Source organism: Aulonocara sp. 'chitande type north' Nkhata Bay, linkage group LG17 (assembly GCF_057382095.1).
Source record: "Aulonocara sp. 'chitande type north' Nkhata Bay isolate Kocher_YH1m ecotype deep benthic linkage group LG17, A_spYH_male_GT1.1, whole genome shotgun sequence".
In the NCBI taxonomy this organism is placed as follows: domain Eukaryota; kingdom Metazoa; phylum Chordata; class Actinopteri; order Cichliformes; family Cichlidae; genus Aulonocara; species Aulonocara sp. 'chitande type north' Nkhata Bay.
The window spans coordinates 31,723,725-31,738,590 of NC_141360.1; the positions used below are offsets into that span (position 1 = coordinate 31,723,725).

General features: G+C 40.0%; 2 protein-coding genes across 5 annotated transcripts in view; one reads left to right on the forward strand and one right to left on the reverse strand.

The window, feature by feature from the left end:
- cacna2d4a (calcium channel, voltage-dependent, alpha 2/delta subunit 4a) overlaps positions 1-14,866 on the forward strand; it is a 99,681-nt gene that overhangs the window by 30,895 nt on the left and 53,920 nt on the right. The gene's annotated exons all lie outside the window — the stretch shown is intronic.
- Positions 1,642-14,866, reverse strand: part of lrtm2a (leucine rich repeat transmembrane protein 2a) — a 29,596-nt gene continuing 16,371 nt past the window's right edge. The window contains exons 3-7 of the mRNA XM_086270065.1: positions 8,807-9,036; positions 8,154-8,279; positions 7,530-7,618; positions 6,880-7,037; positions 1,642-5,745 (exon numbers count right to left, since the gene is read on the reverse strand). Of these exons, the coding sequence (XP_086126191.1) occupies positions 5,225-5,745; positions 6,880-7,037; positions 7,530-7,618; positions 8,154-8,279; positions 8,807-9,036 (1,124 nt within the window). The 3' untranslated portion in view covers positions 1,642-5,224. The remainder of the gene's footprint in view (positions 5,746-6,879; positions 7,038-7,529; positions 7,619-8,153; positions 8,280-8,806; positions 9,037-14,866) is intronic.

A 14,866-nucleotide genomic window follows, 5' to 3' on the forward strand; every position in this document is an offset into this window, starting at 1 on the left:
TATGAACAAATATACAGAGGTACCGATGTGTGGTAATCTACAGAGTGCTATGAATATAGCTACAGTAGTGGAAGAGTAGCACTCTTGAACAGTGAACAGTGAACAGTGTAAGTACGTACTGTAATGTGAGCATACAGTGAATGTTCATGGTCATTGGGAGGGATGAGGGGGAGTGTAGATGGTTAAGTGACTGTGAATGGAAAGGTTCAGCAGGGGACTGAGTTTAGTAGGGTGACAGCTGTGGGGAAGAAGCTGGTATTAAACCTGCTTATTATAGAGCCTTCTGGAGGGGAGGAACTAGAAGAGTTTATTGGGAAGATATAGTCCCTGGGAATGATGCATGTCCAGCATAGACACCTCTGCTTGTGGACATCCTCAATGGCAGGACGTGGAGTCCCTGTGATGCGTTGGGGGGTTTTCACCACCTGCTGCAGTGCCTTGTGGTCAGCAACAGAGCAATTCCCATACCAGACTGTGACGCAGTTGGTCAGGATGCTATCTATTGCACAGCAGTAGAAGTTACCCAGTAAGTCAGCAGACAGGTGATTCTTCTTCAGTGTCCTCACGAAAAAGAGGCGCTGATGGGCCTTCTTGACCAGGCTGGAGATGGAGATGTCCCCAGGAACTTGAAGCTGAAAACCCATTCAACAGCTGTGCCATTTATGTAGATGAGGACATGGGTGTCTCTCTTCTCCTTCCTGAAGTTCACAATGAGCTCCTTGGTTTTTCTGGTATTCAGGAGCAGGTTATTGTCAGCACACCATACAGCTAGGTCCTTTACCTCTTCCCTGTAGTTAAAGTCATCGTTGTCACTGATGAGACCAATCACTGTCGTGTCATCCACAATCTTGATGATGGAGTTGGATCCATACCTAGGTCTGCAGTCATGGGTGAAAAGGCAGTAGAGGAACAGGCTCAGCACACAGCGCTGTGGAGTGCCAGTGTTGAGTGTGATGTTGGTAGAGCAGTCATGGCATGACCTAACATGCTGGGTTCTGTTGGTCAGAAAGTCCATGATCCAATTATACATAGAGTTGCTGATTCCAATTTCCACAAGTTTAGTGATCAGCTTGGAGGGAATAACTGTACTGAATGCTGAGCTGAAGTCAACAAACAGGATTCTTGCACAAGTATTCTTGTTGTCCAGGTGTGAGAGTGCACAGTGTAGTGCTGTGGATACAGCATCCTCTGTACTCCTATTGCTTCGATAGGCAAATTGGTGAGGATCCAGTGTATGGGGAAAGCATGTCTTGAGGTGTGCCAGGACCAGTCGCTCAAGGGACTTCATAACTATGGGTGTGAGTGCTACAGGGCAATAGTCGTTCAGGCACGTTGATTGTTTCGGCACTGGCACAGTGGAGGTGTTCTTGAAGCACGCTGGTACTACTGACTGGGCAAGCGACAGGTTAAAGACCCCTGCAAGCTGAAACATATATATCCTATATATATATATATATATATATATATATATATATATATATATATATATATGAAGGTATAGGCTAATTAATGTGTTTTTGACATTGTATACTTATTCCACCTATATCTGCTGATGTGCTCTTTAATCCAAATTATATTTATTAAATAAATAGTCCTTATATTCTTTTAAACCTTATATTTAGTCTGAATGCAAATATGACATAGGTGTGATATGTTTTTATTTAAAACAATGCATATTAACTAGGAAATGCTTCATCACCATCTTCATAGCATCGTTGTCATAATCACAATCATCATAACAACACAACACATGTAGATTTCTGAGCAGTGTAGTCTCAGAGGCCCTTGGTCATCATGGCTGCTGCAGTTTTTACGTAACAAACTAGAATTTATTGTTCTTTATGCACACAGACTATAGGAACAGGATCAAGCTAGCTAAGATACTTAGCTACAAACAACACAAGACCTGCAGACCAGGGGGTGAGAGGACAGTATTTCTGGATTCAAAGACAGAGTTTAGCTTTTGCTTTCGTTACGGCGCTACCTCAGAGTCTCTAAAATTCAAGGTTATATCACACAGTATTTAATGTCAGCATGTGCATCCATGAAGACGTCCAATGTGAAGCTAATTTGGAAATTGCTTTTGCTTGAGCGCTTTCTGCATCTTTTCAGGTTAGTGAAGCAGCCATTGTTATTAAATTTTGACAAATTTTAAGTTATAATGTACACCCAAGGTGTTTTGAACTCTATGATGAGATGCTCTTTCTGGTCATCAGTCAGCTCTCTTGCATCCAGAAGAGCTAGACTTACTTTTTCTGACCTTTTCCAAATTGTTCTCATTGTAACTTAAATACACATTGAACATAGTTATTATATTGTAAAAACAATCCATTAAAAATAAGCTTGTAGATACAGATTTTGACATCTTTGTAATTGCAATATAGACAGAAAGTATCTTCATAAATGCAAATACTGTTTCTTATTTTAAAATAACTCTGTTTGCACATGATTGAAATATTACCCAAGGGCTTCCAGTCGTTCATCATAACAACAACTCTGCCATACTTTGTGAAGTAAAAAGTCCAATCCTCGATGCCTACTTTACCTACCTACAGAATTCCTGTGATAATATTAGCCTCATCATGGAAATCACTTAATTAGGAAAATTAAACACCCTTTTTGCCTCATTCCAGTTTAAGATTACAGAAGATGCATTGGCAATTCTAAATGAAAAATTTGGAGCATTTAAGGAACATGTGGATACCTGTCAAAAGGTAGGTGTTATTATTTATAGTACAAGTACTTTCCAATCAACATTTGCCATCATATCCAGAGTTTATGTCAGTATATTTAAATGAAACACAGACATTACTTGTGTGCATGAAATACACATGCAGGGATATAATTTGGTCCTCCTGGAAATACTAATCCTGTACAAACAGGGATTAAGTCGCATTATGAAAAAATATTTGTAGGAGATAAAGCCACTGCTATTAAATTAAAAAAAAAAAATACATGTTAGAGCTCTATGCCAAATGATCCCAACCAGATTAACATTAGGCATAAACTGGTAAACTCTTTCTATGCTTCTTTCAGAAACCTTACCAGCTAGTCAACACAAATAAATGGAAACAACAAAGAAATGTTACACAGATATTTAAATCTAAAACAGAACATAGAAGCCATTAACACAATAAAACACATACATCATGAATTGATACAGAAAAACCGTAAACGGCTACTTTAAACGATTCTGGATTGTTGGGCCAACACACCATAGAAGACTAGTATAATAATATGTATCTGCATCATACCCAGATATAAGATAACACACTATTAATATAAGTTTATTCGCAGCCAATCACAAATTGAGAGGGAACGATAGTTTTAGTATGGGGGGAACTTAAGTTAGTTATTGTACTCTGCTAACTGTAAAATAATAACGTTTACCAGGCCATAGATAGGGATACTCATGAAAACACTACGTAAAGAGCAAACAATCAAACCGTTTATGTGACTGCACTGAGAAACGAGTGTTAATCAAGCGATTCCTCTCAAATTAATGATAATTACGTTTTCTTTTTAAACGCAAGGACTCTTTGGCAGTGACATTTTCATGCAACTTCCATTGCATATTGCAGACTGTTCAAGAAAAACAAACAGACAAGACTATGGGAGAAGGGATGCACAAAAGGATGGAGTCTTTAAGGAGTGTGAAAAAAACCTCCTCAAATAGCACTGGATAGAGAAAAAAAAGATAGCGAGATAAAGGGATGAGAAGGAGGAGGGGTAAAAATAGCAGCTTTTTTAGTTTAATCCCTCTTTTTTAATAATCCCTCCAGGCAATTCATCCATCTTAGAAAGAAAGAAGGAGGACAGGACGGAAAGAGAGAGGCCAGAGGGAATCTGTTTAGGGAAATAAAGTGCACAAGCCTGAAGTTTGTAGTTTATAGATGAATTTTTGTAGTCCTTGCCAGAAAACCAGGATTCTCAGAGAGTTTTTTTATGCCATAGTAGCAAACTTTCACCTCTGATAGGTGAAAGGAGTTTCAAAATGAGTTCAGAACAAAGAGCATGTGCTTTAAAGCAAAGTCTGTGGTCCTTTGGATCTCAGTAACTGTGGTGTAATCTTCCTTGATCCAGAAGCATAGTCCAAGTAACACCAGAACATGGATTTGATCTGATTCTTTTGATCTGTCCGGACATTTATCATAACCATCTTAAGCATCAAACAAGTAGGAGCTTTTTCTGAAGCAGGTGAATACAGCAAATTCAACATTCCAGTCATATGGTTTAATCCTCCTTGAGCTGATTGATAAGATCCAAGTCAGAATCTCATGGACAGCTTCACTTTTGAATACCTCCAGGCTCGAATTAGTCCACAGAAGATCCAGAGCAAAAGTGTCTGATCCGAACAGGCCAGAGTCCCACTAATGTGATAAATGAATGCTCATCTGTAAATCCAAATGGTTTTCTGTTACATATATCAGATCTAGCCTCAGTATCTTTCCTTTGATAAAGTAGTAGATCGGATTTCCATCTACAAATCGTCTTAATTTTCTATCAGCTCTCCTCATTAATGTCAGTTTCTTTCTTGAGGTCTTGGAGGTTGAGGAGAAATCAGAGGAGGATCAGTCCAGAAGAGAGTGAACGGGTCTGTGCTCAGGTCTTGGTTTCTTGAGGGGTTTACTGGCTTTGGAGAGGCTGAGAAGGAGAAGGTTACAGATAAACTGAGAACTGCAGGCTACTTCCTGATACAAGAAATTCTTCTCATATTGGTCCAGTCAATACCGTACAAATTATGAATCCCTGATATCTCAGCCCAGGTTTACAAAAACTGGCTCACCGTGCACCATGAGTGTTCTGTAACTACTTAAATGATATGTTTCATACTGAGAGAGAGGAACCAATTTTTTTTCTCCTAGCCAATATACTGGTAAATTCAACAGCAGTAGGTGGCTGGTAGGCGAGTTGGAGGGATGTTTGGGAATGAATACTGCAGTGAGAACGGGTCCAAATGGAAGAGAGAATCTGGGAGCAGATAAGGTATGTGTGTGAGGGAGTATGTTAGAGAAAACGACAGAGTGGAGGAGGTTAAAAATAGAAAAAGAAAGGAAGACAAAAAGTGGGAGAGGTGTCAGTTTGAGAGTCCCAGGGAGAGATACTATAACCGTCTGTGTGTTTAAAACAAGCTCTTCCATCTCTTATCTCTTTGAGCCCTTTTAATTTTCACCCTTTTCATCCCTAAGCCTTTGACGTGCCAAACCCCCATGCCATCACTCCTTTAGGCAACAGAGGAGATCTGTTTCTCATCCCTGTCCTCTCCATCAGCCTCTCCATCCCCCATTAGCGGTTGCCTCTTCTTTAGCTCTCTCTGGTATTTGGCCATCAGGGAGGCGTAGATACAGCCGTAAGCCGCGGCAGCCACCATCATTATGCAAACAATGCCACACACCACGCCGGCAATTACAACCGTACCAATGGCGCGCCGCACGCTTACAGGTCGGTAGCGAGAGCGGGTGCAGTCCTGTGGAGCCTCTCCACCTGTTCCCCCACTTCCAGTGTTTGAAGAGGAATCATCAGCAGTGCTGCCGCTGCTGTCAGAAACTGGCGTCGACCCGCTGGGATTGAGAGCGTTCCTGCTGCAGGGAGGACCGCCTCCTTGTCCCGAACGAGAACCCTCACCCCCTCCGTTCTCATCTTCGAGTTGGAGACAGTAGTTGAACATTTCCACCGGAACGCCACGGATGTCTCGCCCACGCAGATCTTTCGGTAGTGTGCACTCCACCGCATCCACCTTCCCCCCTAAATGGAGAGAGACAGAGGTGTAGAGACAAGAGGACAGTGAGAGGTCATTTATAAAGCGCCTTATGTCGGTAAAGCACTACCAATTAACGGAAAACGTAGGAAAGACTTGGTCGGGGGTGGCTGTGCCAACACTGGGATGAGTCATACATCACTTCACAGACACCAAGTTTACTGTGCCCGCAACACTAGGTTGGAGATAGCCTCAACTAAACCCTTGTATAATTCATGAGATGACATGCCTGGCTTCAGCAAAAAGCGGTAGCATGTGTAGACAGGAGAAATATCTGAGTCACTAATTCCCACTGGTGGCACGAGGGTACAGCCCTGCAAACACAGTATTCGTAACAAGGTCACATGCTAGAAAGCCATTGATCTGCATTTTCAGATAGGGCAGGTTAAGTGACAGAAACAATAAGATAAAAGCAATGCAAAACAGAAAGACAGAATGAGTATTTAGCCCCCAGATTTTTATCTCAGCCTGTGACAGAAGACTCTTTTACAAACACATCTTTCTCTACAAATATCTCCAGATATTACAGCTGTGCATATATAGTAGTCAACACAGGCTGCTCTCAAGCTTTGTCTTACTTTCTGCAAGACTGCTACTGCCATGATTACATGTTGAGCTATGAAATGTCTTCATGCAATTTGTCTGCTCATCTTATGATGTCCAGTGTCCAATGAGGTGTACTGAACTTAGCAGGAGTTAAGCCCAGCAAAGCAGAAGAGAGCAGAATGAAGCAGAGAGGAGAATAGAGCATAAAAGAGAAGAGATGCTTCATTAGCGGGGCAGCTGGGGCCCAAGGCACTGAGGTGAATGTAGATTTTTACACATGAGGAGAAAGAGCGGAGAGCAGCTGCGGTTATCTGATGTACTAACAGCCCACAGAGACACGTGGATACAGTACAAGGAAGCGCACAATGAGCGCGTTAATGCGCATTATCACACTGATGCGCTTATATTATACAGCCAGAAGCTGTATAATATAAGAAATGGAAACAAATACCCAGCCACATAACCTCTCGTTTCTGCCCACTCCTTCGTGACCCCATTCGGCCTGTTGTCCTTTTCCCTCAGTTCAAATCAAGCGTAGCCTTTAAAAGTTCTTGTAACATAAATCAAACAGCCACCTCTGTACAGCAGCCACTCCATCCAGTGTTTGAAATCGCGGAGGTTGCAGTCACATTCCCAGGGGTTATGGCCCAGTTCCAGGTGTTGCAGATTGGCCAGCGGCTCAAATGCTGCCCTTTCCAAACCATGAAGCCTGTTACCCGCTAGGGACAGCCACCTTGGAGTAAAAGTAATAATAATAATAATAGTTTAGTAGAATTATATCAGAATAATCAGTGTTGTATGGGTATGTAACGCTTAAAATTGAGGGGAAAAAAAACAAAACAGAATTATTTACTGAAAATGTTTGGTACTACTACTATCAGTCTTACTGGTTATGTCAACATTGTTGCCTTGGCCTGACTAACATGAGTAGTGCTGCTTAGTTTCTGTGCCAGCTGGTCAGCATAGACACAGTGTCTTCAGAAAGGTTTCCAACATTTTCACCTTCTTCTATGAAATTACAATAATCTTATAATCTTCTGATTATGTTAACTAAGATCTCTGCGCTCTCCTTCTGGAACATTATCCACGACTCTGACCTTGTAACTCATGAGAGAATATTACATTGTTCATAATTCTGGATCGTGATCTTACTCTAGTGTTTGGTCCTGTAAGTGAGCACCCGATTAAAATCAGTGTAAATGAATGTATTCTGGTGTGTACCTACCTTAGGCTCTGCAACTCATCCAGTAGGCCGAGAGGAATTGTGGACAGACCATTCAATGACAGGTCTAGACTCTGAAGACCGCTCAGACCCTGTAGAAACATCAAAAGCAGGCCTTTGTTTGATGGTTAGGCACTTTTTTTCATAAAACCCATTGGCTTTACACATCTTTCCCATGTAGCTACTGGCAGCTACTGATTTTAATTTACATTTCCAAGTGAAGTGATGACACAGACTTATCCTACTGACTGTTCTGATTTAGTGGATGAAAGTGCTGGGAAAATGGTTTGTTACTAATTTAACACCTGGACAGGGGCCCAATCTTTTAAGTATAACTGCTCAGGTTGGCTCGATTAAGCACAGCCCGTGAAGTTCAAATCCAGACGCTTAAGCTTTAGCTTTGTGGTATCAGCTTTGTTTTCTTTTTCAGTCACATTCAGTACACTGTAATGATAATACATATCACCCAGTACACGGAAGACAAAGACAGGTTTTCCATGCATTTTAGCAGGGAATATTTGAGTGTCCTATGTGATTTGTAGTTGGAATAATGCCATTTATTCTGTATTTAGTGAGCAGTGTTGAAGGCTTTACGAAGTATGGTGCTGTGTAATTTAGAGTGCCTACCTGGAAGAGGTCTCTGTCCATTACTGTTAAGGAGTTGTTGCGCAGAGTCAATCTTGTCAGGTTGGACATGTCTCTGAATAATCCGGCTGGTAAATTATCCAAGTAATTATTAGAGAGGTCCAGTTCCTAAAAAACACATGCAAATTATGCACAATTTAGACACTGGTGGTAGCTGATGATCTTTTTGAGTATTACAAATAACTTTAACTTAATCTGGCACTTATGTTTAAAATAACTAGTGGTGTTTTGGTGGGTATGAAAATCTGAATTAATCAAAAACTGCAAACGTTTCATTGTACATTAAGCCTTGACAGGAAACAGAAGCAATTACTTCTATCTGATATGGTAAATAAGAGACATTCATAAATAAAGAGCAGCCAAGTGTTGTAACTAATGAGGTTGTATTCATTGCACAGAAACTATCAATTGTTTTGTTGCTGCCAGCCACAGTAAATGCAAATTTTTCCTGCAAAACCTTGAAAATGTCAACTTTTTCTTAACTTTTCAGACTGAGATCAGAGGTTTTCTGCAGTTTGCTCAATATAAGATCCGCCAGACAATATCACTTATTGTGCTGCACACACAGTGATGAACAACAATGTAACAACAACCCACAACATGTTCAGCTTTGAGGCAAAGAAAAATTTCACAACCTCCAGAGAAGTGAGGTTAGCAAAGGCAGCTGCTCCCAGCGAGGCGAGTTTATTGTTGGTTAGCAGGAGTGAGCGGCTCCTTGGAGGCAGGAGGTGCAAGGGAGGCAGAGAGGAGAGACCCCGGCCTCTGCAGTCCACCACCAGGCTGTCTGAGGAGCAGAGACAGGGAGGAGGGCAGGAGCAGGTTGGCGGCAGCAATGCAGCTAGGAGGCAGAGGACACAGAGGAAGACTGGGGGAAGAGAGAAGGAGGGAGGAAGCAAAGGAAGGAGAAAACACACTTGTGAATTATTATTTCAATTATGTGTACAACCGGAAGGGACTGGAGGGAAAGTGTAAATTATGATTATGACTTTAATTAAAAAGTAAGTGCAAGAATCATTATCCAGCCCATGGTAAGTGTCTGTGAAATAGCCTTTCAATCTACGACGTTAATAGGAAGCAGAAACAATGATTATCTTTGATGCCAGTGAGGATGTTAAAGTTGTGTCAAATACACAGAACTGTACAGTTTTATGTAGAGAAAGATGTAAACGAGAATTAAAGAGGAAAGGGAAACAGACTCGGAGAAGTGGTTTTTGATTTGATTTTTCATTTCCATGATTTAGAAAGCGTTTTAGAAACTGCACAGAGAATCTGATTCATCGCTGTCTGATTGAAAGTTGCAGAAGAGATTTCTGCTACAAATCTGAGAAATCATGCAAACTTGAAACATGTTCCGCCTGAACTATCACAGCTGAACCAAAACAAGACTCAGACTAGTTACCGTGTCTCTCTTTCCCTTCTCTCTGTGTGTGTTTGTGTGCATCTCATGAGGGAAATCCCCTTTGTTTTATTTCATTTTCAGATCCTTGTTTTCCTGCAGACTACCGTCATTTCGTCATTTCTGCTCATTATCTCTGTTTATTTCTCCTGTTACATCCTTCCTCTTTGTTTCAAGTTTTCCTCACTGTTCTTTCTTTTTTTATTACTTCAAACTTTTTTTTTTACTCATTCTTCTTCTCGTTGTTTCTCTGTGTGACCTAACATCTGTCTGTCTCTCTCTCCCTTCAATAATTTTCCCTCTCCCACTCGAGTCTCTTTATCGTTCTCATTCCCTTTCACTCCAAGTCTCTCGGCACTGCTCTGTATTCCCTCAGTGTCTCGTTACAGTGGCTGACTTTCTTTCCATCCAATTGCTTATCGGCACGACTTAGGCTTTATCTCTCTCTGTGCATGAGTGTGTGTGAGTGTATGTGTGTGTGGGCATGTGTTTGTGTGTTAAGCAGCAACAAAGCGTAATATTAAGAAAACCACTTTGTCTATACTCCAGACACAGACACAGCACTTTCTACATCCTGACAGGACTCTTTGTTTTGCCACCAGATTTCATCTCTTACATCATCTGCATATTATTAGCATTTAATTTTTAGCGCACAACTCCCTTTTGCCACACTAAATCTCGCTCACTCCCTTGTTGTTATATTATTTTTTATCTGCATTCAGGTTCATTCCCCCCCTCACCACACACAGTGGTTCAGATGGCATTTAACGCTCTGAATATGACAAATCTCAGTGAAATAGATCTTTGGTTGCCAGACCACATAGCTGAAAAAAGAGAAAACAACATGATGAAGGTCAGAAGGTATGAGTGATATGAAAGTCATATCATTCTTCTAAAGCCGCTTTTCTTTCCTCAGGGCTTCTGTATCTCATTACTGATAAAATATGAAGTTTGTTATGGCGCAGTGAGAAAGAGCATTAATAATATAAAGTTTTATTCCTTTTGAACTGGTTCTAAATTGACTTTCAGTGAGGAAGAAAACCAGGAAATTCACTACCAGAAAGTGAACTTTAGCCTAATTAATCATAAATGAGAAGTCCTTCAGAATGGAATGAAGGGCTGACTGATGCTGAGATAAATGTATTAATGGACGTATTTGTAGTCTCATGTCGAATTGTTATATAGTCTACTGTATAGTTTATTGAGCACATACACTAAACGAGCTTTATTCTATAGGATAAAATGCTATAGCCAAAATCATAATCAGTGTATATTCATTCAAAATTTATTTTATTGTCTTTTCTAAAACTTTAAACTCTTTAAGCTAAAACTGTAAAGAAAAAAAATTTGCTTGATTTATAACAAAAGCCTAAAACAAAAGCATCATTGTGAAACAGAATTGGCTTTTTATTTCAGTTATTTTTTACTGATAAACTTTAATAGCCTTAAAATGTTACTGATAAAAGCCAAAAACAGATTTGAAATTAAAATGAGATTATTCACTCGGAGTTTGCAATATAATTAAAACTACAGCAGTTAAATAGAAGTCAGCACTCAGTAATTTAGAACTATAATTTTCCTGTTCTAACAATTATCATCCAACAAATATCTTAAAAGGTCTTTTTTTAAGTTATTGCTTCTTGTTTGCCCCTCTTTTCTTTTCAAATCCAAGAAAAATACCAATTTTTTCGAGAGCATGATTTTTTTCTAAGCTAGTTGTTTTCCTCCCCTGCCTGGCTATTCATGAGTTTGCAACCACTTGGAAAATCTTGTCACCAAGGAAAAATGTACTGTGTGCCACAACCGGTTGCTTAAAGTTGCTGGCTATCACCAGGTGAAACTGCACCAGATCCACTTTGCAGTTTCTTTTGTCACTATCAGATTGCCTTGGCAACTCATATTTTGCATTTTACTCATCAACTTGTCTGAAAACAAACCCTAACTAAGTAACTGCTAACCATTAGTAAAACACAAACCAGAAACTGAGAACGCTGTGACTTACTGCTACTACCAGCACAGGACCACATACCTCTGTGCAACCAATTTCATGCTAGTGATTGCCGGCAGCCTTTAGAAACCAGTCTCCAACCAGTTGCGGAATACACTCTAGTGATTTCCAGAGGGTCACTAACCTGTCTCCAGATATGGTGAATGGGACTTTAGCGGTTGATTTCACAGCGACTTTCACCAGCCTCCATCAAACAACTCAGGTAATAGTGGAATACACATTTTTCTCTCATTGCCAGATGGTTTGCTAACTGTTCTTTAGGCCTGTGTGACTGGGGAGTGATCTTACCAACTTCTGATCATGTGAAAGTGGTATAGAGTTTCTCATCTAAAAACTTTGCAAGACAAAATAAAGCTCATTCCCCCATTTTTTTTAAATCTTGAATTTCTTAGATGATGGTAGCAATTAAAGTTGTTTCCAAGCAAGAATTGCTATTTTGGTTTCTTAGCTTATTTGTGAGCTACTTTCCCTCATTCTTGATAAATTTAACTAAGCACTTCATTTGTTCCTTTTACATAATTCTTTTAATCATAATATTACATGATTAAGAGAATTTAGACTTGCACTGGTGCAGAAATAGTCCCTTTTTTCTCACAGTTTCCTTTCCAGACAGAACATGACCTCCCTCACTCAGGACATTGCCCTATTTTACATTCTGATCCAAAGAGCTTCAGCAAGTGAAGGCTGTGCCCTCATAAAAAAGTACTAGTGCTCTAGAACTCTCTCTATCCTACAGTATAATCTTAATCTCTGGGAAAAATTAACTCCACTTCACAAATGGATAAAAGGAGAGATTTTTATAGTATCCCGAAGCTTCCTGTGCCGTCTGACTTTGTAGTGGAAACGCTTTAGAGTGCCAGGCTTTCACTCCAGCAGCTCAGTAGGAATCTAGAAGGCTTTTGCTATACAGTGGCTTTGAATTTCCCAAAACAGGTTGGAGCTATTTGTAAAGGTACAGTAGTGCAGGAGATTTGCGAGGATAATGTAGCTCCGAGGTAGAAGCACTGTTATACAACTGAGAGAGCAGAACGGAGCTGGAGAGAGAGAAATTGTGTTTATTTTTCTCCTCTCATATAATGTCACATTTTCAAAATGCGGTCGTCTTTGTGCACCAAAGAATACGTTTGCTTTATTTTGCAAAGGTATTCCTCCTCTCTCTCCACTCTCTCATATCTGTTGCTTAACACCGCCCCTTTCTTCTCCCATCCCTTTGCTACTGTACATTATAACTCATCCTCATCATTTGCTATTTTATCTAGGGATTGAGAGTAACGTAGTTTCTATTCTCTGTATGTCCTGTACATGTGGCAGAATTGACAATAAAGTTGACTTTGACTTTGACTTTGACTTTGATCCGCTGCAACCCTCCCCTCAGTGCTGAAGCAGATCTTCCAACATTTATGAGTGGTTTTAGCTGCTCTCGTGGAGGTGGTGGTTGTTGTTTTTTTTGGCTTATTTTAGCTTCTCCAAATCCTCTCTGATGCAGCGCTCCACACAGCCAAACCAGAAGGAGGGAAATATTCTGCCACATTTAGAGGAAGACAGGGAGAATTCTTTCCAAATAAGTTAAGTGGTTCTGTGCAGTTTAGCTCAGTCCAAACAGACTTCAGACTGAATCTTTTATAAGAATTCCCTAACACAATCCGTAAAAGCGCTGACATTCTTGGGAAGTGTGGGCTGGCGATGCTCTCAGCGATGGGAAACAAACTAAGACGCAGCATTAAAATGCAGAAGTGTGTTTGTGTTCGATCAAGGCAACTCTAAGGGCAGTATCGCTCGTCAGATTCTAAACAGCCTCATCTTGTTGTCAGAAGTGACAGTCATGAAACTTTTAGACACCAAGCAGCTCAAACCTGAGGAGTATTAATAATCAATGGTTGCTGCCTTGGATTCCAAATCCATGCATATTTCTTACCATATTAGAATGAAAATATAGTGTGTTTGTGCAATAATAGGCACATTCTTAATTGTTAATGAAGGCTGAAGAGTTTCTCTTGATGAAGAAAATGCATATTTCTTAACCTCTTTTCCGACTTTCCAATTATATTTTAATAAAACGACTGATCATTAGAGCTGTTTGTTTTTAATTAACATGATAGCTTGCCCACCCATTTACAATGTATGTGTGCTGGTTTTTGTGTTTGAAGTTGTGCGAGAGTTCAAATGGCATATCTATCGTAAGTAATCTCTGAAAGAGGATTATCCCTGCCAGTGTATGTTTGCATATTCATGTGTGTCCTTGTGTTTCTGTGCGCAGTCAGTTGTTTCCCTGGCAGCGATTTCTGTCTATATAGTTTCTCTGTATATGGAAAGGATTGCAGGGTCATGGCTGGTGCTGACATACGCATGGAAATACATGCACGTTTTAATTAAACGGACAAAAGTTCTGCACTGTACATACTTTGAAACTACAGTTTAATGTAAGACAGTAACTTCTTGATATAAACTAAAAAGGGACTTTTTTGGTTACTATTGTTTTGTTTCTTTAATGTTGTTACACTATTATTTAAATACCTTATTGCTGTAAGTTTAATGCTTTTTTAAATTAAGTTTCTCTGGTTCAAAATCGAGCTTTTGGGCATTTAAGCAAAGAGCCTGTACTATCTCACTGAACGGTATAAATGCATTTTCCTGTTATAACAGGCCATGTGATAGGATGACATATATTTATGTTTGAGTAAATTAAATGCCACTTAAAACCACTTAAAACTGTTTTTTTTAATTTTATTACAATGCTAGTGATTTTCTTTCTTTTATATGCAGGAAAAGCCCTGATGTGCTGACCAGGCTCTCAGACTCACCTTATGTTTATTTTATTTCTTTTCTTGAATTAAGAAGTGAAACTAATAGCATTACTGTATGTTGTGATGAATATGTTACTTTACAGTATCTTCTGAATTTTTGTAGCAGTACAGTATCGTTGTTACATGTTACAGTATGGGATGACCTTTGCAGTCCTGTGTACCTGGCAATGTTTGACAATGTCTCCAAGGTAACGGCTTTTGACACCTCAGGGGCCTCTTGTGCCTGTAAGTTTATATTCAAGGGCCCTTGGGTGACACTGAACCCAGGAATGATGTCATCAGCTCCGGCACTACTGTTACTGAGCCCAGTTGTATGTTACCAAGGGCCAAGCTGTTTTCCATGCAAGCGACAGACTTGCTGCTATCTTGTTACGAGGAGGACCAGCTGTCCTCTGCGCAGCAGACTCACAGGCCCGTGTTTCTTCACTCTTTTTTTCATTATGCTCGGAGTTTAAAACAAATCCATTGCTGCTATTAGAGTTTAATT